The 22354-nt window shown below is 35.0% G+C and overlaps 1 protein-coding gene across 9 annotated transcripts in view; it reads right to left on the bottom strand.

The window, feature by feature from the left end:
• LRCH1 (leucine rich repeats and calponin homology domain containing 1) overlaps positions 1-22354 on the bottom strand; it is a 137898-nt gene that overhangs the window by 7276 nt on the left and 108268 nt on the right. For 5 of the 9 annotated variants that reach the window (XR_012671958.1, XR_012671959.1, XR_012671960.1 and 2 more), the window contains 4 exons: positions 19429-19538; positions 15208-15345; positions 12977-13054; positions 5041-5298 (listed from right to left, as the gene is read on the bottom strand). Coding sequence is in view for 4 of the 9 variants with exons in the window: in XM_075139581.1 (XP_074995682.1) it covers positions 12977-13054; positions 15208-15345; positions 19429-19538 (326 nt within the window). In the remaining 5 variants the exon portion in view is untranslated. The remainder of the gene's footprint in view (positions 1-5040; positions 5299-12976; positions 13055-15207; positions 15346-19428; positions 19539-22354) is intronic. The other 4 variants (XM_075139581.1, XM_075139582.1, XM_075139584.1 and 1 more) reach the window with 1 other exon arrangement.

The following is a 22354-nucleotide window of genomic DNA, read 5'->3' as shown; positions in this document are numbered from 1 at the left end:
GGTGTAAAAGAAAACAGGAATACGCAAGGACACTAATCCCACAAGGATATGTGACTTTACACACACACACATTATTCTCTTTGACATCAGATGCCTTCAAAGACAAGATAACTGTTTGAATTGGTTTATGCTAGGGCAAAACAGGTTGACAATTCAGATACAGTAATTCATTATCAAAAAGTAATTGTTGCCATTATATCATATGGGAAAGTAGCAAAATGACCACATCATGACAACATCAGGGGCCAACTACATTTGTTAGCAAAAATACACAGAAATGGAATTCCACGTTTGGCAAGAGCCTTGCTCTTTCTTCCTTGCATTTGTAGAATATGAGATTTCAGATCTACAGCGGGGAAAAAACATTCAGAAAACAGTGAAATACTGGAATGTGTAGTTTCTCCAAGTACAAATTTAAAAAGTCCATGTAATGCCCATCATTTAACTTTTGGAGCCAACTACTCTGAAAAGGAAAGCCACTAAAAGAAACATTGGGGCCTTACGTTTAAGCAAACTTATGTCAAATATATATAGAACCTTGACATTTTGTTAGGTCAGGGGCAAGTTTTCTTTCTAAAGAACTGAAAAAACTATAGCAAACATTTATTTTTTCATATATCTAAGGCAATTTGAAATCATGTCTTTTTATATATATATTTTCCTTATCCACTATTACTGTTGATGTCTGTATGTGCCCAAATGCCCTGAAGTTACCATTTGAAGTACAGAGAAAAAGAGCAGAAGATCAAAAAGCACAGTAATTCAGGCTACAGGTATATTTCATCATTTTTTTCTTTTAATTTACAAATAAAAGATTATTATGTTTTGTGAAGTATACACTTATGACCAGATTTGACAAAACAAAAAAAACCAACCAGTACCTCAACTGCAGCTGCAATTCTGTATTTGGAGTTATAGTCAGTTAGATATCTAAATATGTGCGTTTTCTGAATATGTAACAAATTGCAAATATTTACAGAACTGGCTTTGGACCCCTTTATGGATTCTGGCCTTGAACCATAAAATTTTAAAAGTAGACTATATATTTTGCCAAAACACCTCACGGTTTCATTCTAACATGCTACAGAAAACAGTGACCTGAAACTGGAAGGAACAGAAAACTTAAGACAGACACACACTGAACAGAGAAAATGTATACTTACACTTGAAATATCAATTATACTATAACCTTATACATTAAATTCTGAGCGAGAAAGTGAAGGAATTACAGTGTTTTGTATTAAAGTAGAATGAGTCATTACCTTAAAGTATCTTTATACTGCTCTTTCTGCATATTGCAGCTGATGTGCTAGAAATGAAGGAAAAGGCAATGGTCCACAAAACCTGCTCCATCTTTTTTTCCTAAACCTGCATATATGAGTGCTTTCATTTTTTTGTAACAGGAGTAAAATGCCAAGAATATTTCTTTTTGTGGGAACAATTATGTGACAATAATTTGGAAACTTATTAATGTCTATGGAGTAGAAAAGCGGACTGAATATTTGCTCAGGTCTAATTCAATCCCCATTCACAATATGCATAGCCTTTCAGAAAACTTACTAGGAACACAATGGGATCCATATACAGCTTTCAGTTGTAAAAGCTTGTTAATATACATTTGAAGAAAGAGGCACATGAAGAACTACTACACTGCATTACTCTGCACTTGAAAATATTTCTCTTTCTGGGTCAAGGAAAAAGAAAGCCAAATCCTCACATCAAAATGCCCCTTGTATTCCAGTGGAAACACATTTTACCTTAATGCATATTAAATTAATTCATTACAATTTGTATTTATTACTTTACTGCAGTAGGGTTGACAGGACCTCCACAGATTGGAGTAGACCAATTTATGAAGAAATCACAGTTTGAAAATCTCTGATGACCACTGCAATGGAAAAAAACGAATGGGGAAACAAATGGAGGAGCAAATATAATTCATATTATCAAAGAATATGTGAGTGAACTACAGCGCACGTTGTTTTTAAACCCAAGATCATCAACTTAATCATGCGACTGGCTATGAGCAGTAAGTACCCACTATATATAACTGAATGTCTCAATATTGCGATCTTCTCACAGGTGAAGAACCACCAGTCAGTTGAACTGTTGGTTTCCCAAGTACTAAAGCCAGAGGAACAGCAGCACAGAAAGAGGACTCTGAATTTAGCAAAGAGCCCATTAGAGTAGATGAATGAGCTACATACATGTTTGAGTTCCCATCTCCCCGTTTAGTGGGAGAATTATTGGCTTCAGAAATGGGCAGACAAGTATTTTTCACATTTGCATTATGTTTGAAATGTATTTTGAAAAACATTACTATGTTCATACTTACAGAAATGTAAGAGTACATTTTACTATTCCTTTCCCTGTAAGATTTATGTATATTTGGAAGTGTTATCAGTAACAACCCGAAAAAATACAAAACCGGGTAAGCTTCATGTATGGCTGTGCTTGTCATGAAGCAAATCTGTTTCAAGATGTCTTCAACTCCGTAACTACAAGAAAGTGCTTGTAATGTTACACTTTAATCACTGTGTATTGTCATAGTTGAGAATAGTGAGAAAATGTACTTTAAGTAACTAAAAGACAACCCTGTTCGCATGGTAAGCATACATAAAGTTAAAACTTTGGACAAGTTTGAGAGTTACGTGTCATTATGACTGGGATATGCTCAGCTGATCTACACTGGCACAACAATAGATCGGTTTCTAACCCAATGTCTAGTCTGATAAAACACTCAAAAACACCGAAGACATGAACTTCCATTTCTGCACACTGGAAATGCAAAACACACCGATCTACTACTACTCTTACCTCCCTCCCAAAGCTATTGGATACAGTGGATAATCAGTCATAATATTAGACAATGAGACAGATGTGTACTATAGGATGGTAGCAACACCTTTCACCATCTGATTTTCTAATTTCAAAAAATGTTAAAATATACTCATACATGTAGATCGGTACTATACAAGGAGTGCACAACAGAAAGCATTGACAGGAGACCTGTTTACCACTTACAGGAGCAGGAGTAAAATCCCAGCCCTAGAAAAGACATCACTTTTGTCTCAGATACCAGCACTGGATTATAAAGAATCATACAGTTAATGGATTCTGAACTGATTCAAGCTTTATGTCACTTTCTCAGGTTCACTAGAAAAGCAACATTGTTAAAACAAGACAACCAAAAAATCAAGACAAAGATCTGCTGAAAGTGGAAGCTTAAATGTCAACTCTGAGTAAGCAAGTGTCCACTGTTGTAATCCCTGAAACTAGACACACCGTTAAGAGACAGGCCTGTGCAGGATGAGGGCACAACTCTATAGCTATGCACCCAAATAACTAGTACCTTTTCCTCAAGTATAAAGAGCCTAGAAGCACTCACTCAACTCATGCCTGGTCACAGGAGACACTCTTTACAATAGAGTTGTTGTCTGTATGCACTGGGAGCTGCTAGACGCTAAACCCTTTAAAAAAATTTGATTTATCCATTGTCTGTAATTAATTTTTCCATCTTAAAATACGTATCTAATTATACATTTCATCCTTTTTCTATATGTATGTATATACTTAAGCCATGGAAACCAGGAATAGAACCGCATTTAGAAGTTTTTTAATAAAATTTTACAAGTATCTATGGAATGGGGATATTTATAGCATAGCACTAAATCATAACCATATAGCCAGAATAATCAGTAACATACAAGTTCTTAATGCTAGTTATCCTCTAAAAGTCTATTGGTAATTTTTTTATATACTAGGCAGTAAGAAATGAATGTATTTATTTCACAGCCATGAAACTGAGGTCCTTTGGTTAGCTAGCCTGAGACTGAATTACAAATTTAGTCAACAGCATCTAGGCCAATATTGCAACGTCAATATAGGTTTATATTCAAGATTTTATATTTTTCAATCAATTCTCAGTTGTATATTTCATGTTGATAAGGAGTAAAACAGAAAAATTTGTCTTATTCAAGTTTTACAACAGATGAACAGAATACAGAACCGGAAGGGAAATGGAAGTCATCAGTCCAGCACTCTAACTATAGGCAGAGTTCAAACATACCAACATGCCTCCTGGCTAATTTTTGTCTAACCTATTCTTTAAAACCTCCTACGAGTCTTCCCATACGATCTATTTTCCTAGCTATATTGTCTTTCTTACATTAATTACACAAACAAACAAACATTACCTGCATTTTCACAGGTGATGAAACAGAGACAAGATGGTGACGTGACTTGCTTGACGTCACACATAAGAATGGCAGATACAGGAATCTAACAGCTTATTCTCAAACTATCTTATTGTGTCACACTGTACTCCACGATCTTCATCCTGAAACATTCTAAAGTCTCTTGCATATTACGGGTTGCTCATACCCGCTACTAATTCACAGTCATCTTTGGGGTGTAACACAGCAAGTGTTTAAAAGCAGTTCAATGCTGCTTTGTGCGACAGAAGAAAAAGATTATTCTATGGAATCTGAAGGAAAACAAAATATAAGTAGGAATATATAACTACTCCAGTACAGAATTTAATCGGAACAGTAGAGATGACCAACGATCTTTAAAGTTACAGTACTCTTGTTAATCTAAAGGATTAAAAAATAACAATAATTTGAAAGATAGTTCTCTAAGTGCTCTTAGCACAACGTATGTTGAGATAATTGGCCCCAACTCAGAAAATACTATCATCTGTTGAAGTGCCACCTCAGTTGCAGCTTTCTTGGATTTTCACAAAAAGTAAGAGGCTCAGTTCTGTTTGGCTTGTGATACACATCTAGTCTACACCCAAAAGTGGGATAAGAGTAGCTTCTCTGCTTTAACACATTTAGTGTGTAGTCTAGGCAACATAAAAGAAAATAAACTGTAAATAAAGAGGTACATAACTAGAGCTGGAGGGGGGAGAAGAGATAGGACTTGCCTTCAAGATGCTACCCCTCTCTCCCCTATTTCAAGAGATTAATAAAGATATTACAAGGAAGGGAAGCGAGGGAAAGGGAGAAGTTTGTAAGACAAAGGAAGGAAATTAAGTACCTGTAATTTGTCAGAGACAAAGCAGAAAGTTTGTGTGCACATGCGAACAGGTTATGCTGTTAGCACATTCCAGTGATAAGTTATATACATCAAGACTATAAAAAGTATGTGGAAAAGACAAAAGCCTATTAGATCCCAGGAGCGAAAGGTAGAAGTTGGTTGTGGGGTTTTCTCCCCGAGGGCGAGCAGAGTGTCAACAGTCTTTCGAATGTGACGAATATCCGACTGCAGGATGTCATACGGAGAGCAGAGGTCAGCCTATCCCGAAGGGCAGCCATTAGAACAGAAAAAAACAGTGCATAAAATTAAAAATACAAAAATAGAAAGATATTGATAAATAAATTATCACAATATTCTAGCATAAACATGTAGGAATAGTTTCTTCCTAGTATTGCCTTAGTCACCAGACACCCCAGCTTTCTTTTATTTCCTCTAAATACTGAAGCTATCGTATAATATCAAAATGTTAAGATAGAAGAGCTCAGGCCTTCACATCCTTCCAAAATTATGCCCAGATTCACAAGGGTGAGGAGGTGCATGTGATCCACTTATTCCAATGAGATCTGCACACCTTTGTCCATCTGGGCCTTATTCAAATGCTTAAATGGAACCAGTCGTAAAATCTAACTTATACAATAGCAAACAGTGGGTTAGAAAGCTGTTAAAAGCACAAGCAGCAGCAATATGAAGTCTCAAGAAAAAGTACTTAAAGAAATTGTTAGAAGTATGCAAAATTCTCTAACATAATAAATAACCTAAAACTTGGTATTCAAATATCATCTTAAATGATACCCTGGGATGCAAACTGAAAAAGTCAATGTAGCACTAACTATACTTAATTTTAATAGTTTCTAAACGGAAGAATTTGACACTAAATTCCTTAGGTAGCATTTTAAAAGTTATCAGTAGGTCAGATTCCCATACTTTTTTTTCTAAAGTATCAATGAATCCATATAGCAATTTATTCTAGACTAGCTACACAAAATGAAATGTAATATGTAATAATAATATCAATATGCACACACAATATTTAACATTAAAATCAAACCAAGCAACAAGTAGTACTTTCAAAACGCAATCTAAGATATACCATTTTACATTGCAAATGAGGCCTTACTATCAACAAAGATGGTGAATATTTACGGAATAAACTTATACGAAGTAGGAAAGAGATTCCCTGTTTCAGAGGAACGCTGTGTTTCTTTAGTAGCTTTTCAGTTTTACTTGCTTAATGAACTGACAGCGCACCCAATTAACGAAGACATGGAAGTTCAGATGTCTATTTTCTGTTAGTGCAAAGTTTCAAGGTTTAGTTGGCAATAAATTAAACTTTAAAATCTAAAAGGCCTTTCTATCCTGAAAAGTGATTAGTGAAAGTCGAAGTCAGAACTGTCATTCATAAAGAAAAAAGTAACACTTTTTTTTCCTTTTTCTTTTTCCTTTTTTGCATACCATGCCTGGTTCTAGCTTTAACAGGAGTTAAAAGCTGCAAAATTTTAATTTTGTTACTTAGGCCAGCAGATACACAGAGGGGGAAAAACACCCTGCCTAGTAACAACACTGCCATTTTTACAGTAATTTTTCAGAATTTTTTCAACTCAAAATCCTAGTGTGATAATAAACTTTAATGCAATTGTATTTGGCTTTCTCTAAAGAATGAAAACTCACAGCAGAACAAAACATGCTGATCTTGTTTAAAAATGGGATAGGACTATACTGCATTCAAGAACATCTACATCCACAAGCTGATTACCAGAGAAACTAATTTTAGGGCAAACAAACTACTCATGACTATATCAACTATGTAATATATTGCACTTTTACCGACGACACCAATAAACCCAGTAAATGCTGGATTAATTTTAAAATAGCATATAAGACTCAATTCCTACTTGTTGCAAATACATCCCAAAAATAAATATCTAAGATACATTAAACTTAAATTTATATAAAAAATTTGACAGAGCTTTAAAACAAGGACTTCTTTTTTTTTTTACTTTGGGCTAACCCCCGCCCCCCAGTCCATACTGCAGTCAAATGGAGAAGGAAGTAATTTCAGAGTTAGAGAATGAGAGCTGGTAATAGGTTGAATTTTTACAGAGACTGAAGAGCTTGCTAACCAGAGATTAACATACTAAGCACTACACAGGAGAAGCCAAGTGTACAAAAACAGCCAACACGTGCAGAAGAAACTTCCTATGGGAACTGCCATGCTGTGATTTAGTGAAATCCAGTGAAACCTGGGGAAGCTTGAGAAATGTCTGACCATTTTTGCTTATTTTTGCATGTTCTGTGACAATGGATAATTTGGTGTTACATTTACACCTTATTAAGTAAAATGTTTATATTGTATGTATTTTAAACTTCCGTAATGTAACTCTAGGTAAAAAAAACACAGCTTTTCAATAATGATGAATGTATTTCCACTTAAGTTACCAGAATTTTACAGATGCTGTGAAATGAAAATACCAAACTAAAACATGACATCATGAAATAGTGAAAAAGTACATGACCCCCACCCAAAGTCTCAAAGACAACGAACCAACCACCCATCCATCGCAAACACTGCCCTTCTCATTTAGGAGACTGAAATTATTATTAGTAAGAACTAAAAAGATACATAAACTTAATCATTACATTTATGGACTGACTTGTTATGTCTATGAAGCTACATGATTAAATCATACAGCTGCCAAAATCATGCATGCAGAATAAACACCGTAAGACAGAAGTGGAATGACAAAAGCGTAACCAGCTGTTTGTGTGCACAAACCACCCTCATTCTACATGCTCCTGCAGTGACTGTGAAAACAGATAGCATTTCAAAACCAACCTCCTCAAATTTTGACTCTGGTAAAAGAAGTCAAGAGTAAGTTTGTACAAGTGCATTAAAGAGTGACGTCTGTAGTGCGTATGTACTATGCTCAAAACACAAATGAAAGGAACCTCACAATTATGCTTTCAGTACTCTAATTGACAGCATACTGAACCACTTAACTCCATACTGTAGGCCAAATAGCGTACATTACCGAGCACAGAACGAAAGGGCGGAGAAAGGAGTCATACCTGATAAAACTTACTGCAACTTCATGGATGTCTCATGATGAAACTATGGAGAAGTAACTGATTACGTGAATTGATCAGAAAACAAGTGTAAGTGGCAATGAAAATATACCTTGCATTAAACTGAGAAACATGATTACCAGTTGAACAACTAATAGGTGGATAGAAGGTAAAGCACTTGACACTCCCTGCTTGGTTGCTTCTTTTACTTTGTTCTGCCAGGTTTAGCACACAAAAGCCTCCTGTTTTTTTCTGTTTGTTTTACTTAATTAGGAATTCCTACACAAATCACATTGATTTTTAGAATAATTCTGGCTGATGTTGCAACATAGTGGAATTAGTTTTCAGAGGAGGAGGTGAGATGCAGTAATAGCTCCCATTTGCAGGACTCGAAAGTCACAGGAAGTGGGCACAGCTAAGCCTTTCGTAATCTGAATCTTCATATGATGATTTGAGATTAAAAAAAGCCATTTCTTACCATCACTCCTTTATGTTCAGTATGTGTACACCAAGTAGCTGACTGAAAATTTGAGATTCACGGCAGAAGTCTCTCATTCCCACCTGAGAAATAACTTGTCCCACTAAACCTTGCTGCACTGCTACCGACATGCTGGAACACAGAAGCTCGATAAACTGCTGTAACAACCGGCTGTGAAAGATTTCATTTTATCACTACCTTTTATCAACAGAAATTACCGTTCTAGTATTAATCATGGTAACTTAAGTCTATCTTTTTTCAAGCTATATGAAGATTGATAAGGTGTATCTGGGTATGTGGGGAAAGTCTTCCTTTCCTTTTTTTAAAAATAACTCTACCTCATTTCTCTGACCTGAAGAGGCCCCATAAAGGGCCAAAAGATGCTCAAGTGTCTAAACTGTTAAGATATTACATTAGTGTAAGTTGCAGATCATAAAAACTAATTTGTGTCTTTGTAAAAAGATAACTTCTGCATTTTGGCTCACAAACATTGAAAATACTTTGTTGAATTTCTTCTTTGACAAAATGCTTAGAAGGTCCTACTTCTGATATGCCATATTTGTTCATAACTGAGAACTAGAAGAAATGCAGACCAAAACTTGTAACTTTTGTCTTTCAAATACCACATTCCATTTACAGCTTTGTTTTGGTCTAAATCTCACTTAAGATGAAGTATCATTCAGCCCACCACAAATCAGTTATTTTTTTCCTTTTGACAGAAATATTTAACATTATTGAAAGTGCATAAGAAGAAAATGCTCTGTAATATGGATTACCAAGAATAACAACTACCAAGAATGAAAGCTAAAGCTTAAGTTATTAATTTGCAGGTTAAAATGGGAAAGTCTACTTTGCTACTAGTATGAATACTGATTCTAATGTGTTAACTGACAAGTTGAAGAAATGTATATGAATATTTTTGTCTTTATTTACATATATTGTTACTGGTTTTATGAAAGAGCAGTTGAAACCCCAATACTTCCATAACTTTACATACATACTCATGTGATAATAAATCAGACTCTCCTGATCATTTTTAATACCTCTGGCATGAGGTGTCACTAAGAAGAGTAAAAACTACATTAGAACTGGTACATTCGACACTTTGGAGGCCATATTTAAACACAAAGAGAAATAAATCCAAAAAATAGCTTTATTTTTTAAACCCAGAAAGTGTGAAAGGGTGGGTGTGATATAGGTGGTGTCAGTAGCAATTTCATATGACATTAACAATCTACTTGAGTGAATGGCACCTTCGAAGTACTGCACATCATTCTGAAAAATGCAGTAGGACAGGCACCCCTCCTTATCACGCATCTACTGCCACTTGCTTTTCCAATCTGTATCAGCCAAAAATTAGGAGTGTTTGTCATTCTATAGCTATTACAGAGGAGATTGGGCAATTTGACAGTTTTTAATTAACAGTGTAAAATAAAATCTTCTTTTCTAAGTGACAAAGATTGTACCTTTTCTGTCATATACCTCCTGAGGGGCACAGCAAAGGTGTTTTCTGAATCTTCAGGCTTTCAGATGCTTACCTGCCACCATCCCTTTCTCACATCAAACAAAAATTTTGTTTTGTCTCAAAAAATTATCATTTACAAAGATCTCTGATATCCTGGAATAAAAAAAGGCTCTACAGGAAAACTTCTTGGCAAAACTGGACACAAATTCTTGTCCGACAACCCTCACACTTTTGATAACCCCCCAGTGCAGTAGAGCCTTGCTATTTATTTTCTTATCTAAGGGTCAGAACCATACGCTTAAAACATCCCTTTTGCTTATGATCCAACACATCCCTTCTGCATGTGATCAGGAGCATCATGTGGTCATTAACAGAAAGTGATTTCAACGTGGCATGCATTGTACTGAAATTCTCATCTGGATGAAGTTACCCAGGATCATTCTGAGGAAAGCAATTTTGACCCAAGAATTGAATGCTGAAAGCCACAGAAGTAAGAGACCCTCCACATCAGGACAACACAGTAATTACTTAGCTATTTTCTTGTTTTCATTTTAAATGATTGGACATTATTCTAAACCTGTGGAGTTCAGGAAATAGCGTTTACTCTATTCCATTCCGTAAATAACTGAAAACAATCCAACAGGGAGTATGACAATTTTAAACCCTTTAAAAAAAAACATGCAGCAGAATTTCAAGTTAATTCTCAGGAACTAAACATGGACATAAGTATCACAGAAAAGCCTAATACCTATGGCTATTAGGATCTATAAGTAGAACCTATCACTTTCCCATAAGATGCTTGTTTTAAAAAAAAGAAACAATTCACTGCATTCCGTTTACTGGTTTGTCCAGAGATAGTTAGGCAATGTACAACTTATCAAGCCAAAGCAGCATTAAACACACCATCTGTAGTTCTTTAAAAACTTTGAGAGTTAACTGTCATACTTGCTATCACACAACTTTGTATTCCTAATACACGCCCCTCCAACACGCAGCAAAGTTCTATCATCTACCACCCAGTTCTGCAACACGATGGATTTTCACAATATATAGCAAACATACACATTTGCAATTACCAATAGCTAAAAAAAGAGAATATCCTCAGAGTACTTAAAATCTATTGTAAATTTGCAATTGCAAGCTGTTCATTTAATGTTAAAGTGAATGAGTTTTTCCCCCTCAAGAGAAGTTATCACTTATTTAGATTCATAAGGATGGTTAGTTTCTAAACCAGATTGATAAGATCTGGCCTTGTGCTTAATGCTCTGTGCAACTCTGCAACAAAAAAAATTCTAAGAAATTCTATACTGATTTAAATGGAAGCATTAAAGAGGAGTTATAATAAATATATAAAAATGTCTATTCATAGAAAACAAAATGGTATTTTTCCAGAAAGCTTACTTATAGAAATCCAAAATAAAAAAACTCGGAGTAAAGGCTTAGCTTACCCATCTGCAATATGGCACCACAAGGATCTTTGTAAATTTTTCTGTTTTATTTTCATTTCTGAATGAAAACACCTCTTGGCCTTTTCTTTCCCAACAGGCTATATCCAGAAAAGTGTGACTTGTATTCTAATTCACTGAATAATTTATGATGCATCAGAAGACAATGAATTTTGGGGCAGCTTAAGAAATGCTCCATGTCTGCAAGCCCACAGCACTGAGATTTTGATCTTCTCTGAAGTGAAATTTTACCTTTAATATGAAATCATTCTAACATAATAAATTACATAATTGCAAGAACTAAATCAACCATTACAATTTAGAGGCCCAGCTCGTAACACTGAATTCTCAAATTACATTTATGATGAACCATTCATTGGAGTTGTAAGATAAAAGTCTCCCCCTCAAAATTCCTACAAATAGCAAAAATGAACTGTTACTTTTGCTGTCCTCCAAATCAAGTGCTAAAATATAAATAAAGAATTCAAACTGGAACTCTTTCCCAGTGTGAAATCTTTGCATTACTATCTGCTCCCCAAGGGTGTGGTGGAGGAGATACACACAAAATATCCTTTTGTTTGAAACGCATACTAAAAAGAACTCAGTCTTGGCTATATGGTCATATGTAGGCCACAACACAGGGAAAATACATCATGCAATTTTAATGTTTTCAGATTAAAAAGACCTTGTATAACACTTTTACCTTCTTTTGAGGGTCATGTATTTGAAATTAACTTTCTCTTAATAGGTCCTTCTAGATCATAAGGGAATCTGAAATATTCCCAGTGAAACTCCGGAATTCATTACGTTAGTTATAAAGATATTTTTCCTTATTAATATGAGAATAAATTACATGATGAATGCTGCCACTCTTAAATGAAAAACAGAAAACACTAAGCACTGCAATTTCCCTATTTCCAACTTCTAAAACACTTATATCTACATTCTATAACAACCTTACTCATACATACGTTCCATACTTAACACACAATGGTTTTCTTCACATCACTGCAGAAGTGTTTCAGTACAAGAGATAAGTGTCCTATTAGTCACTTTTACAATGCATACTATAGAGTACTTAATATTGCAAAAAAAGGAAAATCAATAATTAAAAAGAATGAAGTCCATATTCTAAAAGCACGAGGTAAAAATGCAGTTATGTTGTATAACGAAAAAAAAAGCAAACTTTTGTCTAATTAAATATTACATATTACCTAATTACCATTTCCATGGCAAAGATAAGGAGGTATTGGGGATAATACTGAATTACTGATTTAAGACAAAAGTTGCAATTCTTAAGTGCTATGACATGAACCACTGAAATGCACTAAAGTAGTATTAAATCACATTATTTAAATCAATTTTTGAAATTATATGTCTTTATGGATGAAAAACTGTAGTTCATAAAGTTATCCTTCAGCTTTAAAGTAATTCATGTGTTTTCCATTTTTGATCATCTAAAAATGACAGACTTAATTAAATTACCTCTGGTATCCCCAGTTTTCTACATGCATCCAGAAAGTTTTCCACGTTTCTCCTGCATTTGGCCATGCTAAGTTTAGGCTGTAAAAACAACAAAAAGTAGTTTATGGCAAAAGAAGTCAGTAACATTCGGTCAGTCAATAAATTAATCTATTGCATTATTCTTGTACTGATGCACCATCACCATATTCTTCCTGAAAACAATGGATAAAATTCTGCTCAGTTTTTTTTCCTGCCACCCTAAAAACATCATGCCTACAAATACGATCTGAGTACGAAGTTGTGGATGCCATGTGCTTTTACTTAGTTATTAAAGTCATCAGCACATTTAGATCTCTACTCATTCACATCCAGCTTGTGAGGTTGTAAAACCTGCCTCTTACAATGATTTGTGATCGACGACATTGATTTTCTGGACAGCAAGTAAACTGATGAAGGATTTCAACATATATCATAGGGAACAGACTTAACTCTAATTAACAGGCTCTTACTTTTAAAATATTTTATGTACTCACAAATGTGTAGTAACTATAGACAATTTTAATGTCTCTGAAGAAGAAATTTCCTATTCTCTGAAGTAGAATTTCAAATGCTTCCATAAGTTGTCTCGTCAGGACTATTCACCAAATAGTTACAGAAATATCATATTACAAACCCCCCAACAACTCATTATTTTCCTTTTTCAATGCAAGATGTGAAACAATGGTAATTCCTGAATATCCACTTAGAATTAGAGAATCATAGAATAGTTTGGGTTGGAAGGGACCTTTAAAGGTTATCTAGTCGAATCCCCCTGCCGTGGGCAGGGACATCTTCAACTAGATCAGGGTGCTCAGAGCCCCGTCCAACCTGACCTTGAACGTTTCCAGGGATGAGGCGTCTACCACCTCTCTGGGCAACCTGTGCCAGTGTTTTACCACCCTCATTGTGAAAAATTTCTTCCTTATATCTAGTCTAAATCTACCCTCTTTTAATTTAAAACCATTCCCCCTTGTCCTGTCGCAACAGGCCCTGCTAAAAAGTCCAACTTAAACCAAGAATTCATTATAGTAGCAGGGACTTTAAAGAACTAATTTACTAGGCTAAACTAATTTGAAGGCTGTTTCAAGCAAGAGAACTTCATCAATATGAAGTTGAAACAAAATGAAAACTGATTTAAAATATTTGCTTTTTGTTATAGAAAATACCACAAGATTTTTATCTTTAAAATAATAAAAAAAAGAAATCAGCAACAAAACTTAAGTTTTTTCCCAAGAAATTCAAGTTTGCATATTTTGGCAATATCGTATTTTTACCAAAGACAGAAGTAATTTAAAACCAAACAACAGTAAAAGAAACTCCACTAGACCATCTGAGAAAATGTCTTTTTCTTAACATCTGTCTTCCTGGAAGTTCTTAGATTGGCTCCGAAATCCACATGCTATTCTCAGAATTGAGTATCAGGCTGTACATGGCAAATATTTACCAATATGTACATTAAAAAAAAAAAAGGCAGATCGTCTAAAAAACATACAAAACCTCTTCAGAATCAGACTGGTATCAGAAATCTGGAACAAAGATCTGACCAAGAAAAAGACATCAATAAACAGAGAAAATACTAAGAAAATTAAGCTTCAAGAAATGCACACACACAGATTACATAGATTTTATGTCCTGAAATCTTTAGGTCCTTACGCTTGGCAAGCCAATATTAAACCACTACAGCGCATGTTTCTACTCCATTCTGTCTGCAAGTAAAGGGAATAATTCCTACATTTAACCCAATAGGAAGAATATCCTAATAAGTGCTGTAAGTGCTTTAGTTACATGACATCTGCTATGACAGACCTTGCTAAATTTAACCTCATATTTCTTCAATCACAAACAAGGGGCTAATTTTCTTTTAAAAAGGGTCTCCTATAATAAAATCTTGTAATCATAGAATTTCAGTGTACTGAACAAAAAGGCCATTATGAAAAAAATCTGATCTGTTGCTAGATCAGAGAAAGGCAGGATAATTTTATTCACTTACAGATGTCTGTATATACATACACACACTATATTTATATATATAATATATAAAAATTAATGAACATTTGAATTTGTAATAATGTAAATGTTGCCCCTAACAGCAAAGAACGTTCATTGAACAGCAACCTGTTTTATGCAACCAAATATTATTTGGCAATAAAACAGTAATTTTTTAAACATGTGTCCCCCCCATCCCCCAATGTAACAAGAAACATTCAACTTACTACTGCTGGTGAAGGTACATGAATACTTCCTACAGATCGAGGACGAACGTGATTTACTAAATGGCAGAGAACTACACCATCCATCAGAGCAGACCCCAAGTCTTCAGGCAAACAAATCTTTAGTCTTGTTTCGATGTTCTGCAAACACAGGACACATACACACTTTAATATAGAAATGGATGAAGGTGGCAAAAAGGGGAATATATATCCTCACCTTCTCCCGTGCTGTTAACACACAGCCAGTATTGGAGTTTTGGTTTACCATGAAACACACTGCCTTTATATAACTAATTCTTTAAAAACTAAAAACCAACCCCCTCTACCCTATGTTGGTCACTGAATTACGTAAACTTCTTTAAAAGAACTCAACACTTCAAATGCTGCTGTCATAATATGCATTTATTTTTATATATACATATAAAAACACATATGCATGCAGTTAGCCATGTGATTGCACTACATGTGGCTCCTTCCTTTCACCATTCCCCCAAGTCTTCTACTTACGCATCTCAAATTTTCTTTATCACCAGCACTTTCAATCAGAACTACATTGTGTTAATCACTGTACAAGCAGAGAGTAAAAGGCAATCTTTCCCTAGTAGCCTGAAAATTACTTCGGAAGCATTTGAGTGATCAGAAAGACAGGTAAGGCAAGGCAAAACATTCAGATTTAAAAGAGAATTTTTGGATACTTGTTAAGTAAAACCAAAGTCTCATTGAAAAGAATTTGATATTGCAAAATAGAATACTTTGAAAATATTTGAGAATTTTCCAGGGAAAAACCCTACAATAAGATTGCTACATATGATGAGTTTCCTAAATTGTGCTGCAATCAAAAACATTCCAACACTACACCTTAGAGATAACTCTTAGATCAACTCTCAGAGATAATTACTTCCATTATCTTAAAATAGGTATTTCTTATGCCTAGTTGAATCTCCTTAATGCCATTATTCTCTATTAATACATTACCTCAATCTATGCTGGGTGTTTTAGATGAAAATAGATTATTCTCATTAGAATCAAAGGAGAGCGTAAATTGGAAGGGATTTCTGAAGGTCACCTGGTCTAACAAATTTGAAATGAGATCAGAGCCTTGGTTAGTTAAGTTCTGGATATCTGCAAGGAAGAAGATTCCACAACAGCTCCAGGCAACTTCGTTCAGCATTTCACCACCTTTATTGCAAAGGATTTTCTCCTTATAGCTACTTGAAATGTCTTTCTCTGCAATTTGTGCCACTGCCCCTCATACTTTTACTGTGCATCTTTGAAAAGCCTGGCTTTATCTTCCCTATTACTACCCTTCAGGCAGCTGAGGACAGTCATATGATACTCTCCACACTCTCTTCTCCAAGTGAAAGAAATCCAGCTCGTAGCTTCTTCCTCATACATCCTTTGTTTGGGTGCCCTCACCATAAAGTAGCCTCCACTGAACTCACTCTGGGGTTTCATTATATTTTCCCAGTTTTTCTTTTACTAGACACACTACTCAAGTACTCACATGTATAGTCTCACAAGTGCCAAACGAGGGAGTGTATCAAGTGTACTAATATGTTTTGCTTTCACCTTGGATTAATTCATGCATTAGAAAACATTTTTGGCATATGAGATATGTACAGAAAGTTATACATTAAGAATATATTTTGAGACTTTTTTCCAAATCTGTTACAAACAGGTTTATATAATAAGTTAATAAATTAAAAATTCCTTCTGTTAAAAAACTGATTTGCCTGTTGGGACACTACTCAGTATAAATCAGGGTGTTGTTTTTTTTTTATGAGCACAGCACACCTACAACACTATTTCAATGCCAGTTCATGGTCTAAGACTAGATTTAATCAAAATTGAAGACTTCCAGTGGATCAATTCTCTTTCAATTTTGTCACCATTGAAGAACTGCTCTCTTTTTCAAAATCATCCATATTACAGCAGCAGACAATTTGTTCCACTTAGCATGTCAAAACTATTGAAAGTTTACCCTTTGAGTGACACAAATCAACCAGTATTTCTTGCTAGACTCTATTGCTCAAGAGTTAGTGGTGAATCACTCTCAAAATAACAACTGTCTGAAGTGCCTGTGGATGTATACAAAATCAAATGGCTCAAATGAAGGAAAAATAAGTATGTCTCTGGAGAAAAAGTTTTATGAAATGGAACGATTTCTGTAAAAACACAGCATTCGAAAGAAAAGGGGGAAATGTATGGAAGAAACACCAATGTTCTCACAATATATGGCTCAGGTGAAGCAGTTGAGCTAAAGGTAACTGCATTTAGATTTCTAAATAAGGAACCTGAGTACTGTAACAGTTGTTCTTTCTTGTTTAGTGCCCAACTTGGTTAAGGCTGCAGGTTCTGTGGAGTCCCACTAAATTCTAACATACTGTGAAAAAAACTCAAAAGCAAAATATACTAACAGATACATTTATTCAATAAGTATGAACTTAATGACTTGCATGTTCTGGGCTATTTTCTTGTACAATACATAATGACATGGTCTGGAGGCTGCTTCTCTCACTAAAGGACCCAGTATAACAAAGTAAGCTTTATTAATTTGAAAAATGTCACTATGTGTTTCCAAACAGGGCCAATCTTCTAGCTTCTGTCACCACTCCTTGACTTGTAGTCAAACTTCTCACAGAGACAACAGAACTTTCATTTCAGGACACAATGCTTCAGGGTGAGGGCAAAGTAGGATAGTGCATGGAGCTGAAGGTCATTAACACATTAAACCAGTATTACTGGTAATACCTAATACTAATACAGTGTAGAGAGATCCTTATTAAGGATCATGCCTGATATGGTGAATAACCTTGTTCTACTTTTCACTGTGAGGATTAGCTGAACTAATGCACAAGGCAGGAACCTTGAGGACATTATTTTTAGGAACAATTACTTGGGGACTCGCTACAGACTTATAGTTAACTGCTACAAACATAGTTACAAAAAACATAAAAAGCTGCATTGATGCTGCTGACTAGATTACGCTCAGAAGAACTACATCCTACTGCGGTTTATTGCTGCTACTTCCATTTTCTTCTCCATTACCAGTAAGTCTGTCTCATCTAATTCCTGCATCTTGTCCTTTTGGCACCATCCAAGTTTAGAATTGGTAATATACTACATTCAATTAGCCACGCTGAATCTTGAACAAGATCTGTTCTGTTCAAAAATTCAGCAAGACAAACTAAGATTAATCCAGACTTAAAGCAGGTGAGGGCCTAAAGTAAGAGAAAGAAGATCTAGAAGTACTCATAGTTCTACATTAAACAACCTGCCTTTTAAACACTATTTGGTAAGGAGAAAAAAAAGTGAACCCTCTTGCTTTAAAATTAAATAATACAAGACATGTTATTTAAAATTAATGAATAATTTTGGAATTAGTCATTCCATTAAGCTAATGACATAATAACAAATAATCTTGTAATTTGGTTGCGATATCAAAGTCACCTACCACACTTTGAGGATTTGCACTGCGTTTAGGAGTGCAACGATACCATCTCTTCTGTTGGTAACACGACATAACTGGAAACCTTGACAGGTTCAGGCTCACAACATTCCTTGTGGCAAAGGCTGTCATCTTTTTTTTTTTTTTTTTTGACACAAATAGGTGTCACACAAACTGCACTACCTAGGTATTAGCTGTGTAATACAGACCCTATGAAACCATATGCAGCAATTTTTGCATCAGGCTCTAGCTTCTACATTCAAGACAATATATCAGGAAACCATCTTGAGTATTCAGATCTTCAAGTGATGAAATATTCATTTCATTTCTAAGAAAGTTGTCTCAAGCATTAGTTATTTGCTTTAAAAAAAAAAGTTTCTAAATTCAGCTTTAACTAACAGATTTCATTATGCCTTTTACTTGCTAGACTGAAAACTTCTCCAGCTGTTAGGAAATAGTTTCTAGATCTCTTTACCTCTTAAGTGATCACTTCATCCTTTCTGATGAAATTAAATAAATTCTTGATTCCACCAGTTCAAGGCAACTGTGTGTCATTCAGGTAACTCCCATTATTATTTCCCATTTTTACATAACCTTCCCTGAAGTACAGACTTCTGACCGTGATAAAGCAGTTCAGGAATAGTCTCATCAATGTGATTTGCAGAAGTAATATTGCCTCATTTAACCTTTTTAATACTCTCCTACTTAGACAACCTTCCCAAGGAAAAATTAAAAAATACATTCCATTAGCACAAATTAATTCTACCAACACATACCTCACGTAGCTGTTCCACAAGCTCTCTCTCTTCTCTCATCTGCTCCATTTTCCTTCGAATTGTAAATTGTGGGTCTATTGATTCCAAATTTCTTTGTGGTCTTAAGAACACTATGATTTTAAAAAAAGACAGATTTTAGTTTAAAAACGAACAACTTGATTTATTAATTTCTAAATGAAGCAAAATTCTTAGGCACTGCCTCCAGCAAAAACTGTTAGAAAATTTCTCTGTCCTCAGGAGGACAGAAAAACCTGATCTTGGATTACAATCATAAATGGATATTTTCCGGCATCATGTGCCATCAATGGAGTGGATAGTTTTTCAACCAAATCTTAATCTCAACAGGCAAGTTTTGTCAGATGATTAAGCACTGGCACTGTCCCTTAGAGATTCTGATCTGTACAACACTTCTTATTCTTTTAAGTAGAACCCTCTCCTAAGAGATGCTGAATTGTGTAACAGGCTGTGACAAGCATCTTCCTACACAGGACAAACTGCTTACTAGTTAAGGTTACACTAAAAAAAACCCCACCCACCGAACAAAGACTAATGTAGGCAGACTTAGCCATTCAGTAAGTCTGCCTACATTAAAAAGTCGTATTGCAAATGCAGCATTGCACAAACTCTTTGCAGTATTCCCTCCCACCAATCCTGTCGACTGTATCACTTTGCCCACATATAGTTCCTTAAAATAATCACATGAAATCTCTGCATATATGCACCTCTACACTTCATTTTTTTGTGATCAATGATTTTTTTGAATGGTTCGGAAGAACAAGATGATGTATGCTCAAAATGCAACTGTCACCTGTTTGCCACTTTGTTCGCCATTTTGTTTCACAAAATGCAACTGTCACCTGTTTGCCACTCAAATTGTAGGCCAACCTGATTATTATGGAAAATGATACTGCTTAAAAGAAAGAAGTGTTTTGTATTATTACTTTCCCACCTCTCTCCTGAATGCAACATGAAACCCTAAGTACCAATTAATGGAGTGGAAAGTACAAAGCCTAGAAACCTCTGTTTTTACATACAGCTACTGCTCAGTCTCAATTTTGTTAATTTAAGGCTTTAAAGAAAGAGAGGATAATTTCTAGGTCAATAAGTAAGAGGATAGAAAAGAGAAGCCTTTTGTTTCCTAAAAGGCACATCAGAAAATTGGAAGTGTATGAATTGCCAATAAGCACCTACTAGAGGAGTAAAAAAAGATTAATTACTCTTGACTGTAAGAAAGGTACCCAGGGGTGTAATCACAGTAATTCTGATGATCCATTGAAAATTGTGGCACATCAGTCATTTTATTTAGGTTGTGATTTGGGTAATAGGTTGAATTTTAAAAATCAGTCCTCAAAATATCTAACAAAATAAAACATTGAACTCTTGGTAGAAGGAAATTTCATCTACATTCTGACCAAAAGTAAACTGTTAATGAAGCCCCCAAATCAGTTCAGGGTCAACATACAAAATTGTGCCCTGTGACATCTAGGGCTCATATAAACAAGACAAAGTTTCTGCACAAGAAATACTTTGAAATCTCAGACAAGTCTAGTCACCAGGAAACTCACCTAACTGTACGCAGGTTGGTTAAGTAACAAAATTAATAATCTAAGCTACTTCTCTAGCCAAAGGGACAGACACCAGGCAGTAGATCTTTCCCTTATTTACTAAAACAGGAGCTTAAGGCAACAAACTCCTTATTTATCCTTAGGCTACTTATCTGAGGCATCAAGACAGAATAAACTATGGCCAGTTACAAAACTTGCCTCCTTCCACTACTTGACTCGCACAGTCATAGTTTTAACTTTTCACAGGCAACTGAGATTTGCTACACTGCTGTTAAATCAGTAATTTCAGGAAATGCCATATTAAAGGCTATTTGTTAAATAAAACTGCTTTTAAATAGAACACCTAAATATTACAATTTTATGTTAGTAAACTCTATCCTTTTTAATGTCATCAGAAATCCCACTGACAGAGTGGGAGAGCATCCTGCAGGGAACGTGCAGGACTGAACTACAGATACCGACTGCAGCTCCCTTCTCCAGGTGGACTACACAGTTTCACCAGTGTCGCCATTCAGAAGGATCTACACACAGGTGCACACATCATAAATAAAAACATTCATTATGCTGACCTCCTAACACATAACATAAGAGTAGCAGAGCCATGCCTTCAGGTGCAATAGGTCCACAGTTGCATTGACATTTAATCTTTGCCTTTGTAGAAGGCAAATGGCAAGCTCAGAATAGAACTCTATTTCCAAAGCACAGTGTATCAACAGATATGTGCTTCTCAACATTTTGTAGAGAGGCATATATATAACTATGACTGCACATACCCAAACATACAAAGGCTGTTAACAGCTGTAATTACTGTTGTTATGAAGTATAACAATCCACATACCTGATTTAACTATGCCATTTCAAAAGCATTACCTACTGATTTAGGTAATTTTAAACTAATTAATACATCGGTAAATTTCTGATGAAAGCACTTATATATGGTGAAACTTAAACAATTAGAAATATCTAAAATGTTATTTAATAAATCATATTGTAAATCATATATTTTAGGACAGCTACAACAACAAGAAAAAAATCAACTCCCAAATTTTCAAAGTGCAAAAACTCTTACCCAGGACTTCTATTAAACTGCAGAATTGTACTGAATTAAAATTTCTGCATTAGCAACTCTGTAACAACTTATTCGCGACTGCTTCTAAATTTTTAAGAGGTGAAATAAAAATCTCCTATCGCATTTATTAAAAACTGTAGTTGCAATTTCTAAGATTTTCATTTTAGAAATAGTTCATTGTACAACTCTAATCATTGAGCTTTGCTGCCTCTCACAGATGAAATACCTAGATAAAACCATGCTTGAAGAGTAATACCATATTTAAACAGTATTTAAATGCTGCTGTAGCTTT

This window comes from Calonectris borealis, chromosome 1, assembly GCF_964195595.1.
Source record: "Calonectris borealis chromosome 1, bCalBor7.hap1.2, whole genome shotgun sequence".
Lineage (NCBI taxonomy): Eukaryota > Metazoa > Chordata > Aves > Procellariiformes > Procellariidae > Calonectris > Calonectris borealis.
The sequence above is the reverse complement of the archived record's forward strand: the minus strand, read 5'-3'. Positions and strand labels throughout refer to the sequence as shown.